Source organism: Protomyctophum bolini, assembly GCF_963924005.1.
Source record: "Protomyctophum bolini genome assembly, chromosome: 3".
Lineage (NCBI taxonomy): Eukaryota > Metazoa > Chordata > Actinopteri > Myctophiformes > Myctophidae > Protomyctophum > Protomyctophum bolini.
Window position 1 is genome coordinate 36,494,171 of NC_137864.1, and position 14,825 is coordinate 36,508,995.

The 14,825-nt window shown below is 43.2% G+C and overlaps 1 protein-coding gene across 1 annotated transcript; it reads left to right on the forward strand.

Annotated features, from left to right (window-relative positions):
* The first annotated feature begins 2,045 nt into the window (after window positions 1-2,045).
* On the forward strand, window positions 2,046-14,461 carry LOC308313170 (putative ATP-dependent RNA helicase DDX5). Its single transcript, XM_080760119.1, has 13 exons — window positions 2,046-2,220; window positions 4,489-4,672; window positions 4,800-4,896; window positions 5,455-5,588; window positions 5,842-5,907; window positions 6,538-6,679; window positions 6,854-7,014; window positions 7,156-7,328; window positions 8,829-8,939; window positions 10,793-10,854; window positions 11,153-11,212; window positions 12,671-12,892; window positions 13,653-14,461. Exons 1-13 carry the CDS (start codon window positions 2,180-2,182, stop codon window positions 14,117-14,119), a joined length of 1,920 nt encoding a protein of 639 aa, XP_080616245.1. The 5' UTR covers window positions 2,046-2,179; the 3' UTR covers window positions 14,120-14,461.
* The last annotated feature ends 364 nt before the right edge of the window (window positions 14,462-14,825 follow it).

Genomic DNA, 14,825 nt, shown 5'->3' on the forward strand with positions numbered 1-14,825 from the left:
CAGTGTCCATATCACTACGCACATTTTTTTCTCCCATGTGATGGAGGGGTCAAAGTTGAAAGAAAGTCGCGCTAATATTTTAGCAATCGGCCAACAATACAAATTACGTTCGTTTTGTGGATTAATTTACTTTTACTGTGTGGCCCCAGTGCCCCCCACAAAATGACCAGAACTACTTAATATTCACTAAAACCAGAGCAGAACTCCCACCACGGGATCAATTAATACATTTGCAACCACTATATTAATGGCAAGTATTTCATACAATTTAAGTTAAAAAAAATCTGAACTATCCCTTTAAGCTGTATGAAATACTTGCCATTAATAATAATAGTGGTTGCACTTGCAACTGTATTAATTGATTGCCCGAATCCCGTGGTGGGAGTTCTGCTCTGGTTTTGGTGAAATATTAAGTAGTTCCGCTCATTTTGTGGGGGGCACAGGGGGCCACCATAGAGTAATGTGGGGGCACGCATTAAAAGTAAATCCATAAAACTAAAGTCATTTGTATTGTTCACACGGAACTATGTTTTTTGTCTTCTGGAGAACCGTGGGTCCGACCGAATCGATACTGGGCAGTGCACTCCATGCGGGGGTGTGGAACGCGTGTGTCGAATTTGAAGTCGGTGGGACGAACAGTTCTCGAGTTACGTGCATTACAACCGTACACACACACACACACACACACACACACACACACACTGTACACACAAACCCAAACAAACACGTTTAAATTACTCCTAAATATTTTGCCAAACATCACACACTCTCCTATCCTCCTGGTGGTGACCTGTGCCCATGCAGAAGGGCACTTTTTCTAGTTAATTTCTGCATCTCTTAGGGCCCATTTAACCACCATATAATGCATTTGGATTGCAAAAATGGCAGATCTGCAAGTTCAGTGTCTTGAATGAGATGTGCTGTGAGTTTGCATATCTGCTATTTTCCAGCATAGGACCGTTGCACAGTGAAGTATAAACAAGCTGCATATCCCATATTATACAGTATACTCCAGGTGTGGCCCCCACCTTCACTTAATGTGGCCCTCAGGTTAATATCAGAATACTGATATAATATTGGTTCCAGCTTTACAATTCCACAACATGCAAACATGACCTGCTTTAATTACTTCAGTCTAAATTAGTAGCTCAATGCTCAACACACAATTAAAGGCATATGAAATTACATAAAAATGTAAATTTTCAGGATTCCAATTCGAATATAGCGCAACGCGTTTTGAGCTTGTAGATCGGCTATTTTTGCAGTAATATATGGCCCTATAGGAGTGAGTGTGGAAATATAGTGGCCCTCTCCATCGTCAAAGTTGCCCACCCGACCATTGTCGTATTCGTATATAGGCTACTATACAAGCTCACAATGGTTGAATCGATTCGTGAGGTGTCTTCTATTATTATTTGTTAATAAATCGGCGGCGGTCCAACTGTGCTAATTATTATTAGTTTAATTTAATGAAAAATAAGACGGCTTGTCGGCTTCATAAAACATTTCAGAATAAAAGAAACAACATGACATAATGTAAAAAGAAACTTAAAAAATAAAGAATTAAAGAAAAAACTGAAAACTAGTGTATCCCAAGAGTTTAGCTACCATCAGCCTGGCGGCCTGGCCTACTAGTATCGAGTATTTTCAACATACACATGTACGTTTCCCCCTCACTGTAGGCCTATATGTTTATTTTCCCTTTTTGCTTCATTTATGATGAATTCCTGTGACCTCCGGGCAGGGACCAGGGCCCGCGCCCTGGGGAACTCTGCCCGGGGGAAGAGCGCCCAATCCCGGCCATGCACTACCAGCGACCTCCGGCGAGCACTTCCACCGGGATGAATTGAACATGGTGGACCCTGTTGTAAACAAGTGTAATGCTTAATTGGGTCGTCCACTCACAGTTAACAGTATTTGTATTGAGTTTGTGCTTGAAATGTACTGTAATTCTGCAAACTGTTAATAAATATTTAAATCAATAAAAAAAACGCACGCTCTGTTTCCGTATCCGCTCTGTCTTCGGAACGTCACATCCGCTCAACCACAACCAGAATCTTATCTGCCGGCATTTTCTTTACCTTTTTGCCGGTGTCGTAGTTGGTATATAGACCATTTTTGTATTGACCTACACAAAAATAAGCCGAACGCTTTAGTTTTTTAACCGATCTTCAGCACGATGCCGGGATTTTCTGACAGAGATCGTGGCAGAGATAGGGGGTGAGTCGGTCATAACTGACACGTTCGACAGCTACAGCTAAAAAAACACCCCCGTTAGAAGACTAGCGTTAGCCAAGCTCGTCGCGCTGTTCTACGAGATAAAGCGATATATAATATACTGATTTTACGTCACGTGATGGCAGTGAACTTCACCAATACAACAAAATGTCTGTGTTTGAATACTTTTCAATGCGATTCCTCCTTTCTCGAGTGTTTGTATTGTTGATTATTTTGTGGATATACTTAAAATGGCAGCTATACAGACAGTGCGGCCCAGATAGGGATGGATGGATTCGCCATTGAGTGAGCGAAGTCACAACCAAATGAACCATCGGCAAGCTTGATCATTTACAGTTACACACACTTCGTCGCACGACAGAAATAAATAAACGATTAAACTCGCCGATCTGGTAGAGGGCGGCCTAGACCTAGAATGCCTGTGATCATTTATTTAACTTCGTAAATTACTGTATGAAACAACAAGAGCCATTCTATGGCTAAGAGCGGCCAAACCGTCGTATGGTGGGACCTAGCCCTACAAGCAGAACCCAATGCTTTACGGAGGGTTCCGAGAGGGGCTATGTATGGCCATTGGCTGCATCCTAGACCAACCAGAGCTAGGCTGCATCTAGCTCTGGTCCATAGCATTAGAGGCGAGCTATGGACCAGAGCTAGGCTGCATCCTATGACGCTTGCGGACAAGACATGTATGTATTTGTAATTTGTAAAGCAGCATTCTTTTACTTCATTGTTACGTGTATTCATGTATTAAATTAATACATACATGAATGTCTAATGTCAAATCCACAACAGCTGCAGCCTGCAATGAAATGCATATTTCACAGACTGTGGTAATGTTCAATTTAGTGTATCTCTGCATGTTTGGCTTTTGATGACCTAAATCAAATGAAAACCAGGATTGCCACGTTTCACTCTCTTTCGTCTGTGTTGCCAGCTCATAAAGCAACCCCACCTCCAACAACACGTCAAATCGCCTCGTACCCAGGCTTTTATTTTCGTTCGCTACACGTCAAATATCGCCAGAGAAATAAGGCAACCTAAGCAAGCGCACTTAAATTCCCTGAGGGCCATTGATGAGGCTCCTCCATCCCCTTCGGTCTTGTGCCCTCCACTCCAGTTGTTGCCATGACAGCCCTAAGTGCAACAATAGACATAAAATATATTCCAAATTAAAGTAGTTGATCCATATTGTCCACATATTCAAATTAACATGTATAATACCTTATGCTTTGGTTATTTATTATAACATGACATGCATGCTTGAGCGAGTTAACCCCCTTTAATATCAGTATCACTGACAACGCCCTGGTAACGTCTGTCCCAACAGCCAGGAATCTTGGTGTTGTCCTGGACAGTCAGCTCTCGTTCAAAACTCACATCACAGCTGTCACTCGATCCTGTAGGTTCACACTCTATAACATACGACGAATTAGACCGTTCCTCACCCAGGAATCAGCCCAGCTCCTAATCCAGACAACAGTCTTGTCAAAACTCGACTATTGTAACTCCCTCCTTACTGGCCTACCAGCATGTGCACTTAAGCCTCTCCAGCTGATCCAAAATGCCGCAGCTCTGGTCTTCAACCAGCCAAAATTCTCACATGTCTCCCCCCTGCTCCGCTCCCTCCACTGGCTCCCGGTCGCTGCCCGCACAGAATACAAAACTCTGATGCTGGCATTCAAAGCAACCAAAGTTATGGCTCCCCCATATCTTGCAAGTATGATCGAACCCTACAAACCCTCCCGCTCACTCAGATCAGCCAACGCAGGGAAGCTGGAAGTACCCTCACGCTCTGGATTAAGAGCGTCTGCTAAATGCCTAAATTGTAAATTGTAAATTGTAGGGAGCAGACTGACTGTCTCACACACACAATGTGATGCATTGTTCATTCACACTCCTCCAAACCTATGGTGAATATATATATATACATCAAAGAGAAATTTTGGCTTGCCAAAGAAAGCTAGACAAATTATTAAAACAAGCTCAAAAAATTGCAACCCTCAACTCAAGATCTTTTCCTGCAACCCTGGAAAAAGAAACGAGGCCAAAGAATAAGCAGACTTGGCAATACTAAGCCGAGTTCGCTGGCGTAGCGGTCCGGGCACCTAGCCTGACAGTGTGTCGTGGCTTTGCTGCGTGAGTGCGTGTCACTCCTTATCTCCCCATTAACGGTCAGCCTACGGTCCTAGCTATCGATACTGAAGGCATGACATTATCTTGTACATTTATATCTTGTTCCTTTTGCAGGTATGGTGGCGGTCCACCACGTTTTGGTGGAGGAGGTGGAGGAGGCAGCCGGGGTGGACCTCCTCCAGGGAAATTTGGAAACCCAGGTGACAAGCTGCGAAAGAAACACTGGAACCTTGATGAGCTCCCAAAATTCCAGAAGAATTTTTACCAGGAGCACCCAGATGTCACCCGCAGATCATTGGTAAGACATGGATGATGTTTTCTCTTTGTTGATATGTCTTCTTAGTTCTTGTGTATACCATACCTGCATGCTTATTGCTTACTTGATTGAAGACGTTATTGATTTGTATTGTACTTTTCGATTACAGCAAGAGGTTGAGCAATTTCGCAGAAGCAAGGAAGTTACGGTGAAGGGCAGAGAATGTCCCAAGCCAATTGTCAAATTCCACGAGGCCACTTTTCCAAGTAAGATCGACATCACACCACCACCAGCAGAATATGTCATTGTAATAATGTGTGTATATAGGCAATAAATGGCTTGCTTGGATGGATTGCCACTGGCATATCTTTTTCATAGCTTATCTATATAGCCTGATAATACTATCAGCAGTAGTGATTTTAAATAAATAATTACACTTTATTAAGATTGTGGAAAGAAATGAAGGAAATTACTGTTTACAGTAAAATCCTCTATTACAGCTGCCAGTCGCTTGATATCATGCAATTACTCCCCATTTTATAAAGATTTGCTGCTAATTTGCTAAGGAGACGGTAACGCTCAAAATGAGTGTGAGAAAGTGTCGAATGACAAGTAGTCTTCTGTTTGGATCCAGTTTGTATGGGATTTTGATTAAGGAAGTGGTAATAATAAAGGGCTATCCAACCAGAACACGAGGCCAAAAGGCTGTAGCCTATTAGAGTGACATGTCGTAATTCCATATATTAACTAGGCCGGGGCTTCGTGATCAGAATACATGCATACCGGTATTTAAAAATGATGTTATATTTCAATTTGTCTTTCAGGCTACGTCATGGATATTATTGGCAAACAGAACTGGTCTGAACCAACTTCAATTCAGTCTCAGGGATGGCCACTTGCCCTAAGTGGCAAAGACATGGTTGGCATCGCTCAGACTGGGTCGGGAAAAACCCTTGCAGTAAGTAATTTTTCTACACTTGAGAAGTGTGGTTTATTTAGTGTGGTTTATTTAGGCTGGCTGTGTTAACTAGGACTTCAATTACTTGTTTAAGTTTGTAGTACCTTCTGTCCTACAAAGTATTTCCCCCTGCAGCTTCCTCGTGTCCTGATGGCTGCAACTAACTGGAGATCTGCCCTCAGAGGAGCACCCTTCTTTAGTTGTGTATGCGTATAACATTTGGTTGAAACATGCCATTATCTGTCTGTTGTAGTATTTGCTGCCTGCAATTGTGCACATCCAACATCAGCCTTTCCTGGAGCATGGAGATGGACCCATTGTAAGTACTTGAGACAATATGACGAAACATGCATGTATTTGATTCCTTTATTTGTTACGAAGTAGTTGTATGGCTCCATAGATGGTTTCATATTAAGTGTCACAATTCTGAATTAAAAACTAAATGAAAGCATGTCTAGAGAACTGACAATCGAACATAACATAACATAACCTCCACCTTCACTTAATGCGGCCCTCAGGTTAATATCACACTACTGATACATTATTGATTTCCGCTGTTACAGTTCCAAACATGCAAACTTGACCCGCTTTAATGACTTCAGTCTATACTGTAGCTTGATGACTAGTATTAAAATGTTATTGTCATTTTTTTTAATGTCCAATGTGTTTGTATTTAGATTTAGTTCATGAATACAAATGTAACTTTTCAGGATTTCAATTCAAATATAGCAAAAATAGCTGATCTACAAAGCTCAAAACGCGTCTCGGTGCTACCCGTTTTGAGCTTTCAGGTCGGCTATTTTTGTTACAACAGAAATATGCAATGTGGCCCTCTGGAGTGAGTGTGGAAATATTGTGTCCCTTTCCATCATCAAAGTTGCCCACCCCTGATCTAGAGTAATTAACTTTCAAGCAATGCGCTTCATGAACAGTCCGTTTGTTCCCCCAGTGTCTGGTGCTGGCTCCAACCCGTGAACTGGCTCAGCAAGTGCAGCAGGTTGCTGCTGAGTACGGTAGGGCCTCCCGTCTGAAGAGCACCTGCATCTATGGTGGAGCACCAAAAGGACCCCAGATCAGAGACCTTGAGAGAGGTACAATTAAGTTTGGCCATGGGATGCCTAATGCACTGATGCTCTTTTATTCATTTTCACAGGCCATTTGCTCATCATATGGTTAAAAAACTTCAGACTGATACATTATTTGTTTTAGTTTGGGGGAAAAGCTATTTTTCTCGATAGAATATTTAACATAATCCATTATTTTAGGTGTTGAGATTTGCATCGCTACCCCGGGGCGACTCATTGACTTCCTGGAGTGTGGAAAGACTAACCTGCGACGTTGCACCTACCTGGTGCTGGACGAAGCCGATCGTATGCTGGACATGGGCTTTGAGCCACAAATCCGCAAAATAGTAGACCAAATTCGGGTATGTACTTTTATCGTCTCAGAATAAATGCTGTAGATTATTAACCATCACTCCATTTCAAGAAATGATCAAGGGGTTTTCTAGCAACATTATAAGTCGTAAATTTTGGTTGGTCGAGCATGACTTTTCCTCGCCTCCCAGCCGGATCGTCAGACACTGATGTGGAGTGCCACTTGGCCAAAGGAGGTTCGCCAGCTGGCTGAGGACTTCCTGAAGGACTCTGTCCAAATCAATGTGGGTGCACTCCAGCTCAGCGCCAACCACAATATCTTGCAGATTGTTGATGTCTGCAATGACATGGAGAAAGAGGACAAGTGAGTAGCGGACTCTCTAACAGAGAAAGAATTAATTCTTTCTCTGCCACTAGCTATTAGCATAAATTAAGTTAACCTATGCCAACATCCACGTTCACTTTAAGAGAAGGAGTTTGCCCGCCTCCCCGCCCCATACACACACTCAGTATACACACTTTAGTATCATTAGCACAAGCACACACTTTACATCTCGCCAGAAATGTTTACATGTTGGAAGCGACACAGTACAAAGTCACAAATTACATGGCTAAAGATCCACCATGGACAGCTCTGCTGGATTCCGACTTATGGAGGTTTTAAAATCCTGGTCGTAACCAAGTTAAACAGAGTTCAGATTTAACGTCCCACAGCTGGTGGTGACGGAGGCGTTGCATAGCAACCCGATCAATGTTAAAAGCTGGGGCTCAGCTCAACCATTATATACACGGAGTATACGTTGGGGTCCGTATATATATGGACCTAGCAAATGACGTCTCCTAGCTGGGGGATACGAAAAATGTAGTGAAGAAGGAATCTTGTATAATACCAGATAGTATTGGAATTTTTACATCATAGTTTGAGTCCTTAGCAGGCAATACCAGTAAGACGCGGGAAGCGAACGCAGCTGAGACCCTGCAGATCATGTCTGTCTGTCTGTCCCGCTGTTACTGTATATGTGGACCTGGCCCCTTTTGTGCCCATATATAGAGCTGAGTGGACCTGGCCCCTTTTGTGCCCATATATGGAGCTGAGTGATTGCTGATGCAACACACTCCATATTTGGATAGCGGGACAGACAGACAGACACACAGACATGATCTGCTAGGTCTCATTGCGAACGCAGTGAGCACTTACTACCAGTAAGACGCGCAAACACGGGAAGCGTACGCAGCTGAGATCCTGCAGATCATGTCTGTGTGTCTGTCCCGCTGTTACTGTATATGTGGACCTGGCCCCTTTTGTGCCCATATATGGAGCTGAGTGGACCTGGCCTCTTTTGTGCCCATATATGGAGCTGAGTGATTGCTGATGCAACACACTCCATATTTGGATAGCGGGACAGACAGACAGACAGACAGACAGACAGACAGACAGACACACAGACAGACATGATCTGCTAGGTCTCATAGTAAGTGCTCACTGCGTTCGCAATGAGACCTAGCAGATCATGTCTGTCTGTCTGTCTGTTTGTCTGTCTGTCTGTCCCGCTATCCAAATATGGAGTGTGTTGCATCAGCAATCACTCAGCTCCATATATGGGCACAAAAGGGGCCAGGTCCACTCAGCTCCATATATGGGCACAAAAGGGGCACCATATAAGGAGTCCCCAAAGCAGCTATACGTCCAAAACCCAAATATGTACGAGCTGCGTTCGCTTCCCGCGTTTGCGCGTCTTACTCGTAGTAAGTGCTCACTGCGTTCGCAATAAAAAGAGCAGAACTCTTTACAACCTCGTCATGGGGGAACACTGTTATTTTATCTGAGAATTATTTAACATGCTACCATTCTTGTCCTCTTCAGACTTCTCCGTCTGCTGGAGGAGATCATGAGTGAGAAAGAGAATAAGACCATTATCTTTGTGGAGACCAAGAGGCGCTGTGATGAGATCACCAGGAGGATGAGGAGAGATGGGTAAGGATCCACTTATCATGCCAACCTTAAAGGTCCGCTGACATGCCCCGAAATTAATATGGGTGGTACAGCACATCACGTGGTCTGACTGAAAACAGTTTGAAACGGGGCTACGGCGCTAGCAACAAGTGGCTATAGGTCAGGCTAGCGTTTTTGACGGTACATTTAGCGTCATATTGGCTATAAATGTAATTGAAAAAAATTATTTTTTCGCCAGAAATGCTTAGTTTGAATGCAATTGAGGTTGGCGTGGGGTTTTTTAGGGGAACTGCAGCACAAGCGCAAATTTTGGACTGGAGTCCCATGTTCCCCCGGTCGCCAACACCCCTGTCTGCCCGCTCTGAGACCTCTCAGCCCCGCAGCGCGACAGTCGCGACTACGGACGGTCTGCTGTTGTCTGGCCGCTGTGAGAGCAGCGCGACTACTGTTCTTTTCCCCTCTCAGCCGCAGGCTGACATGTACACCCTCGCTCTCATTCTGTAATACCGTAGTTAGTTACCACAACATTGTTCAAGTGAACTATAGTGTGTTTATGTTTGTATTCATTGTAATAATAAATATCGCTATGCCGAGGCATAGTCTTGCGGACGAGATCATGAGCCTCTACGGGGGACTAGGCATGTGTGTACACACACACACACACACATGCAATGGCACGGAATCTCTTCCCCGCTGTCATGCACTATAGCCACGGCTAAAAGTTGTGTGTCTGTGTGTGTGTGTGTGTGCGTACACACATGCCCAGTTCAATGCGGGGACCTGACCAGAGACTATACGTCCGTCCGTCCGTCCGTCCGTCCGTCCGTGTGTGTGCAGCCTGCATCTGAGACGGGCAAGACTATGTTGTCATGCGGAGCGACGCGGCGATAAATAAAATAATCATAGCGATATTGATTATTACAATGAACAAGCATAAACACACAGTTCACCTGAACAATGTTGCGAAAAAATAATTTTTTTAATGAGACTTTCACCCAGTATTCAAGCTAAATGTGACACCAAAATAGTAGCATAAGTTGCTATGCTACCACGGCCACCAAGCCCGGCGAGCCCGCATAGAAGTCGTTGGGGAAAGCTTTCGCCACTCTGACGTCAGAATCATGATAGCATTGTTTGATAGCAGTTATTAGCTCCCGAGGGGCGTGTCAGTCTTCCTTTAAGGATATGTTTTCTCTTGTTCTAAAATAATTACTACTCTATAGCACATTCTCAATCAGCAGTAGTAGTAGGCACAAGTTGTAAAAAAGGATTAAAGAAACTGATTAAAGGTACGCCGCACATCCTGCATTTATCAGCGTGCACCAGGCGTGACCTTTTCACAGCTGTTTTTATGTCTGCCCGTAGCACTTGCTCTAGCCCCTTAGATAGCACTTTATGTGATAGCATTTTATACAGACTTATAGCATGTTACGTAGACAGCACTAGATTTGCATTTTATGTAGTCATAGCACATAGCAGCATACTTTCATTATAGATATTACACTGTTACGTTCTTAGCTTACGTATGTTTCATGATAACTACTTTTTATGTATGTGATTTATTGCCATGCTTTTGTTCTTGCTTAATGTAAATTGCTCTCGATTAAGAGCATCTGCTAAATACCTAAATTGTAGCTGCATTTAAGTAAGGACCGATGGCAGCCATAGACTGTATGGGCATGTCAGGCTTGTGCTCACAAAATGAAAATGCCATGAATGGCCTAGCCTACAACATGCAATAACAACAATAAATTGCACAATCTGCAAAATAGTAGACCAACAACTGTGTGAGATTTCTTTGCTTCAATGTTCTGGTGTCATGCATGTAGTGTTTCAGTGTTTCATTTCTGATGTGTATTGTTTGTCAACCACAGCTGGCCAGCAATGGGCATTCATGGAGATAAGAGCCAGCAAGAAAGGGACTGGGTTCTCAATGGTATGTTCTGGGATGTTGCACTATTTCTTCATAGTGCATATTATTGCTGCAGTGAATAGTCCACTCAACATATGAATTTTTGCCATTGACAATGAAGGGAAGTTTACGTCATATTGTCTCTTTATTGTTAATGGCATTGAATGTTTGTTTACATCACCTAATCAACATGAGTTAAACTTTAATTTATTAGCGCCCCTCACTTCACATGGGTGTGATTTTTAAAGAAATCATTCTACATTATATAATGCAGAAATTATTTATGTATTAATTAATTATGATTTATTAATTATTTCTCCAGAGTTCAAATACGGAAAGGCACCAATCCTCATTGCTACTGACGTGGCCTCCCGTGGACTAGGTCAGTATATCTTTGACTAGCCCCATTTGTTGTCTCTCTTCAATGTTACACAGTTTTTAAAGAAAGTGTTTTTGCTTTCTTTAACTTTTCTATGCATTTTCTGAGTTTTTCTCACCTAAAGGTGCAGTCTTTGTGGCAGGCGCTAGGCATGACAGTTCCAGGCCTCGAGAGGGTGAAGGAAGACATATTGGAAGTGCTCCACTGGCTTGCCACCCAGTGGGCCTAGAGAGGTGAAAGCACTTGTGTGCCAGTAATCATCAAAAGGCGGTGTGGCTAAGCCTTTGTCCTTTTATTACACGCACACTCTGTTCTCTTTCCATGGATTTTAAGGACCAATACTCAGCCAGCCAGCCAGTCAGCTGTTTCCAACTCAAACGTAAAAACGACATGCTTGATGCTGTGACTTTTGCCTTGCATGCTGTTTTGTTAGAGAGCACTGTATTGCAAGTCACTTGTTTGAGATTTGGAACAATTGTTATCTTCGGAGCTTGTACCAAATAGCATGGGTGTTTGCGAGCCTGTCTAAGCTTTCCGTTTTTGTTTTTGTTTCCTCAAAGAGCTGGTTTTCATGAAATGGAGAGAGCAGGTTTATACCTATTGTGTAAGTCATTGGAATTGGTGACACCTGGCACATGTGTTTAAAGGGATTGTGGGGGTGGCATCTAGAGAAATAATGAGACAGCTCAAAAACCAAAGTTCCTCCCTCGCCTGCGTTTTAAAGTCATGTCGAGACCTGCCAACGAGAGACATTTTCTCAAGTGAACACTGGCTTCTGGAAAGATCTTGCCTTGACAATACTGAGTGGGGAGGGGGCTCACAGGTTTTCTCACAGGTTCAGTATTTGGGCCTTTTTCTTTTTTGGGGCCCCTGTCAAATTAGCTCATGGTCCATTAGGTCTTGGCAAGATGTGCAGTGTGGCCTTTAGTAGCAAGCTTCTTATGAGTATGTACAGGGGGAAAAAGGACCTTCAGAAACATACCTTTTGAAAGGTCAGATATTGGCACATGAGGAGGCCCCAGTGCACATAGTGGCCCAACTGCATAGAAGCTCCTGGATGTCACTTGACAATTTGTGGGGGATTTCGCTGCATTGGGAAAGGACTAGTGAATGCATACTCCTTTATGGTAAGACTTCAAATCGTTTTGTTTTTTTGTTTGTTTTTCCTCCCTTGGTAACAAAAGGGAGGGCGAATGTCGTTTGGATCTTATTGATTATGGTAAGCAACTGGAGTGTGCATCGTTTCTCTCTTCCCACAGTAGTATTCCCATGGAGTAGCTGTATGTACTATTTTCCAATGTTTTAACGTATTTCCTCCGCAGCCTATTCTAATAACCACTCCACCTTCCCCCCGACCTCCACTGTTGCTAACTCGTTGTCCCTTTGATCTGGCTGTTGTGGTGTGCAAAATCCCATGTGGCGACCTCCTTTTTGTTTTGCCACACTGCAACACTTTCACAGATGTGGAGGATGTGAAATTTGTCATCAATTATGACTACCCTAACTCCTCTGAGGATTATATCCATCGTATTGGACGCACGGCCCGCAGTCAAAAAACGGGCACGGCCTACACCTTCTTCACCCCCAACAACATGAAACAGGCTGCTGACCTGATCTCTGTGCTCCGTGAGGCCAACCAGGCCATCAACCCCAAGCTGATCCAGATGGCAGAGGACAGAGGAGGTAAATTCCTATGAATACAGTTCAACACACACGATGATCGCCAATGTGTAATGTCTTCACATTAACCCATTTAGACCTGGTGTAACCTATGCGTTGTTGTACCTTTGAATCCGGGAGCTATACCTCTGTGTCTCATTAGTTGTTGCTAGACATAATTTTTGCTACATGGGTGATGTAAAAGTTGATCTAAATACACTGCACAGACTACAGCTGTCATTGAGTTGATGGCACTGTTCTGCACCTTTGTGAGAGGAATTACCTTAAATTGACTACTAGGTGAATGCATGAAAAATCTACGTTATAATAATCTCAACTTGGAACATTCCCCTCTGAAAAAAGTGGCTATCTCTGTAATGAATGCAGCCCTTTGAGTTGCTCATCACACTACTTTTAGTGGACATGGACATAAAACTTTGTTTGCCAGAAATGAGTGTTCCATAAATAATTGCTGAATTCTTTCTTTCTCTGTATATTCTGTCCATCATATTTTCGGTTTGCACTGAGCAAATGTCAGTGTTATTCTCTCCATTCCCAATGCATCCGATTTCTGTTCAAACATACTTAATAGGGTGTAATGCCTGTTTACTACCGATGCCGCAATACACACTGCACATTATATGACCAAAATCCAGACAGATGCTTAGCGGTCGCCCTATTCAACGACTTGGTGTGATGACCTCAAGAGTTGTAAGTCATTCTGATTTCATCATTTCCTTTCTCTTAATTTCCTTCCCTCGCCCTCCTTTCTCTTCTGCTCCAGGCCGTGGAAGGGGGGGAAGAAGTGGCTACAAGGATGACCGCCGGGATAGGTATTCTGGGGGAGGGAGGAATAATAACTTTGGCGGTGGTGGTGGTAGCTTCAGGGATCGGGACAACGATAGGGGGTTCGGTGGCGGGCCAAAGAGTGCCTTTGGCGGCAATAAGAGCCAAAATGGTGGGAACTACGGTGGAAACGGTGGTAGTTCTAGTGGTAACTATGGCAACAGCTACAACAACGGCAACGGACAGGGTAGTTTCGGTGCTCCCGCAAACCAGGTGGCTGCCTTTGGTAATCAAAACTTCCAGGGCCCGCCTCAGTTTGGGGGAGTGCAGAGGGCCGCTCAGAACGGAATGAACCATCCACCGTTCCCTTTCAGTGCTCAACAGCCACCACCACAGACCCCACAGCCACCACCACCACCACCAATGGTGCCGTACCCCCCCATGCCACCACCTTTCCCTCAGTAGATGTAATACACAATGCACAATATTCTGAACCAATTAGATTTTTGGTTTTCTCTTGTCTTGAAATCTTATAGTATGATTATTATCCTTTGTACTGTTTAACTTTTTTGCTTACAGCAGCGTTGGAATTATTCAGTAACCCCGAAAGGGAGTCATAGACTCCTGTAGTGCAACTATAACTTTTGCACTTTACTTTGTTGATTGTTTTATTTGTTACATTCCTCAGTAATTTATTTTTACTAGGTAATGCAATGTTTTGATTTTGTGGTATGTTTAAAGTGATATGTTATGAAGATCGTATACAAAAGGGCACGCATGGCCCTTTCAAATAAAAAATAAAATCCATATTGTGTGTTTTGTCTATGTAGGTAGTTATTTTGGCTTTTATGACTGCTATACCATTAATGTGATTTGAAATAAATAGAAGCTCAATATAGCACGTACATCCACACTGAAAAACAGGTACCGGGCCGAGGTTAGAATAATAGAAAATAAATAAGGTCCACACACTGGATGATGTTCCAAAACTTAGTTTTTCAAATGGTCATCATCCAGTGTGCGGACCCTATCTTTCTTCACAATAAATGGTACACTTGACTTAATATTCAGTGTTTGACATGAACAAACAAGTTTTATAATTGGCCACCCACAATTATAACATGATATAAATAGTATTTGTTATAATTGTAGCCAATTATAACTCGTTTAA

Coding starts and splice junctions, on each gene's coding strand:
- LOC308313170 (XM_080760119.1), top strand. CDS start 2,180: ATGCCGGGATTTTCTGACAGAGATCGTGGCAGAGATAGGGG. Junction 5,589..5,841: donor GGTCGGGAAAAACCCTTGCA/GTAAGTAATTTT, acceptor TGTCTGTTGTAG/TATTTGCTGCCTGCAATTGT. Junction 5,908..6,537: donor AGCATGGAGATGGACCCATT/GTAAGTACTTGA, acceptor TTGTTCCCCCAG/TGTCTGGTGCTGGCTCCAAC.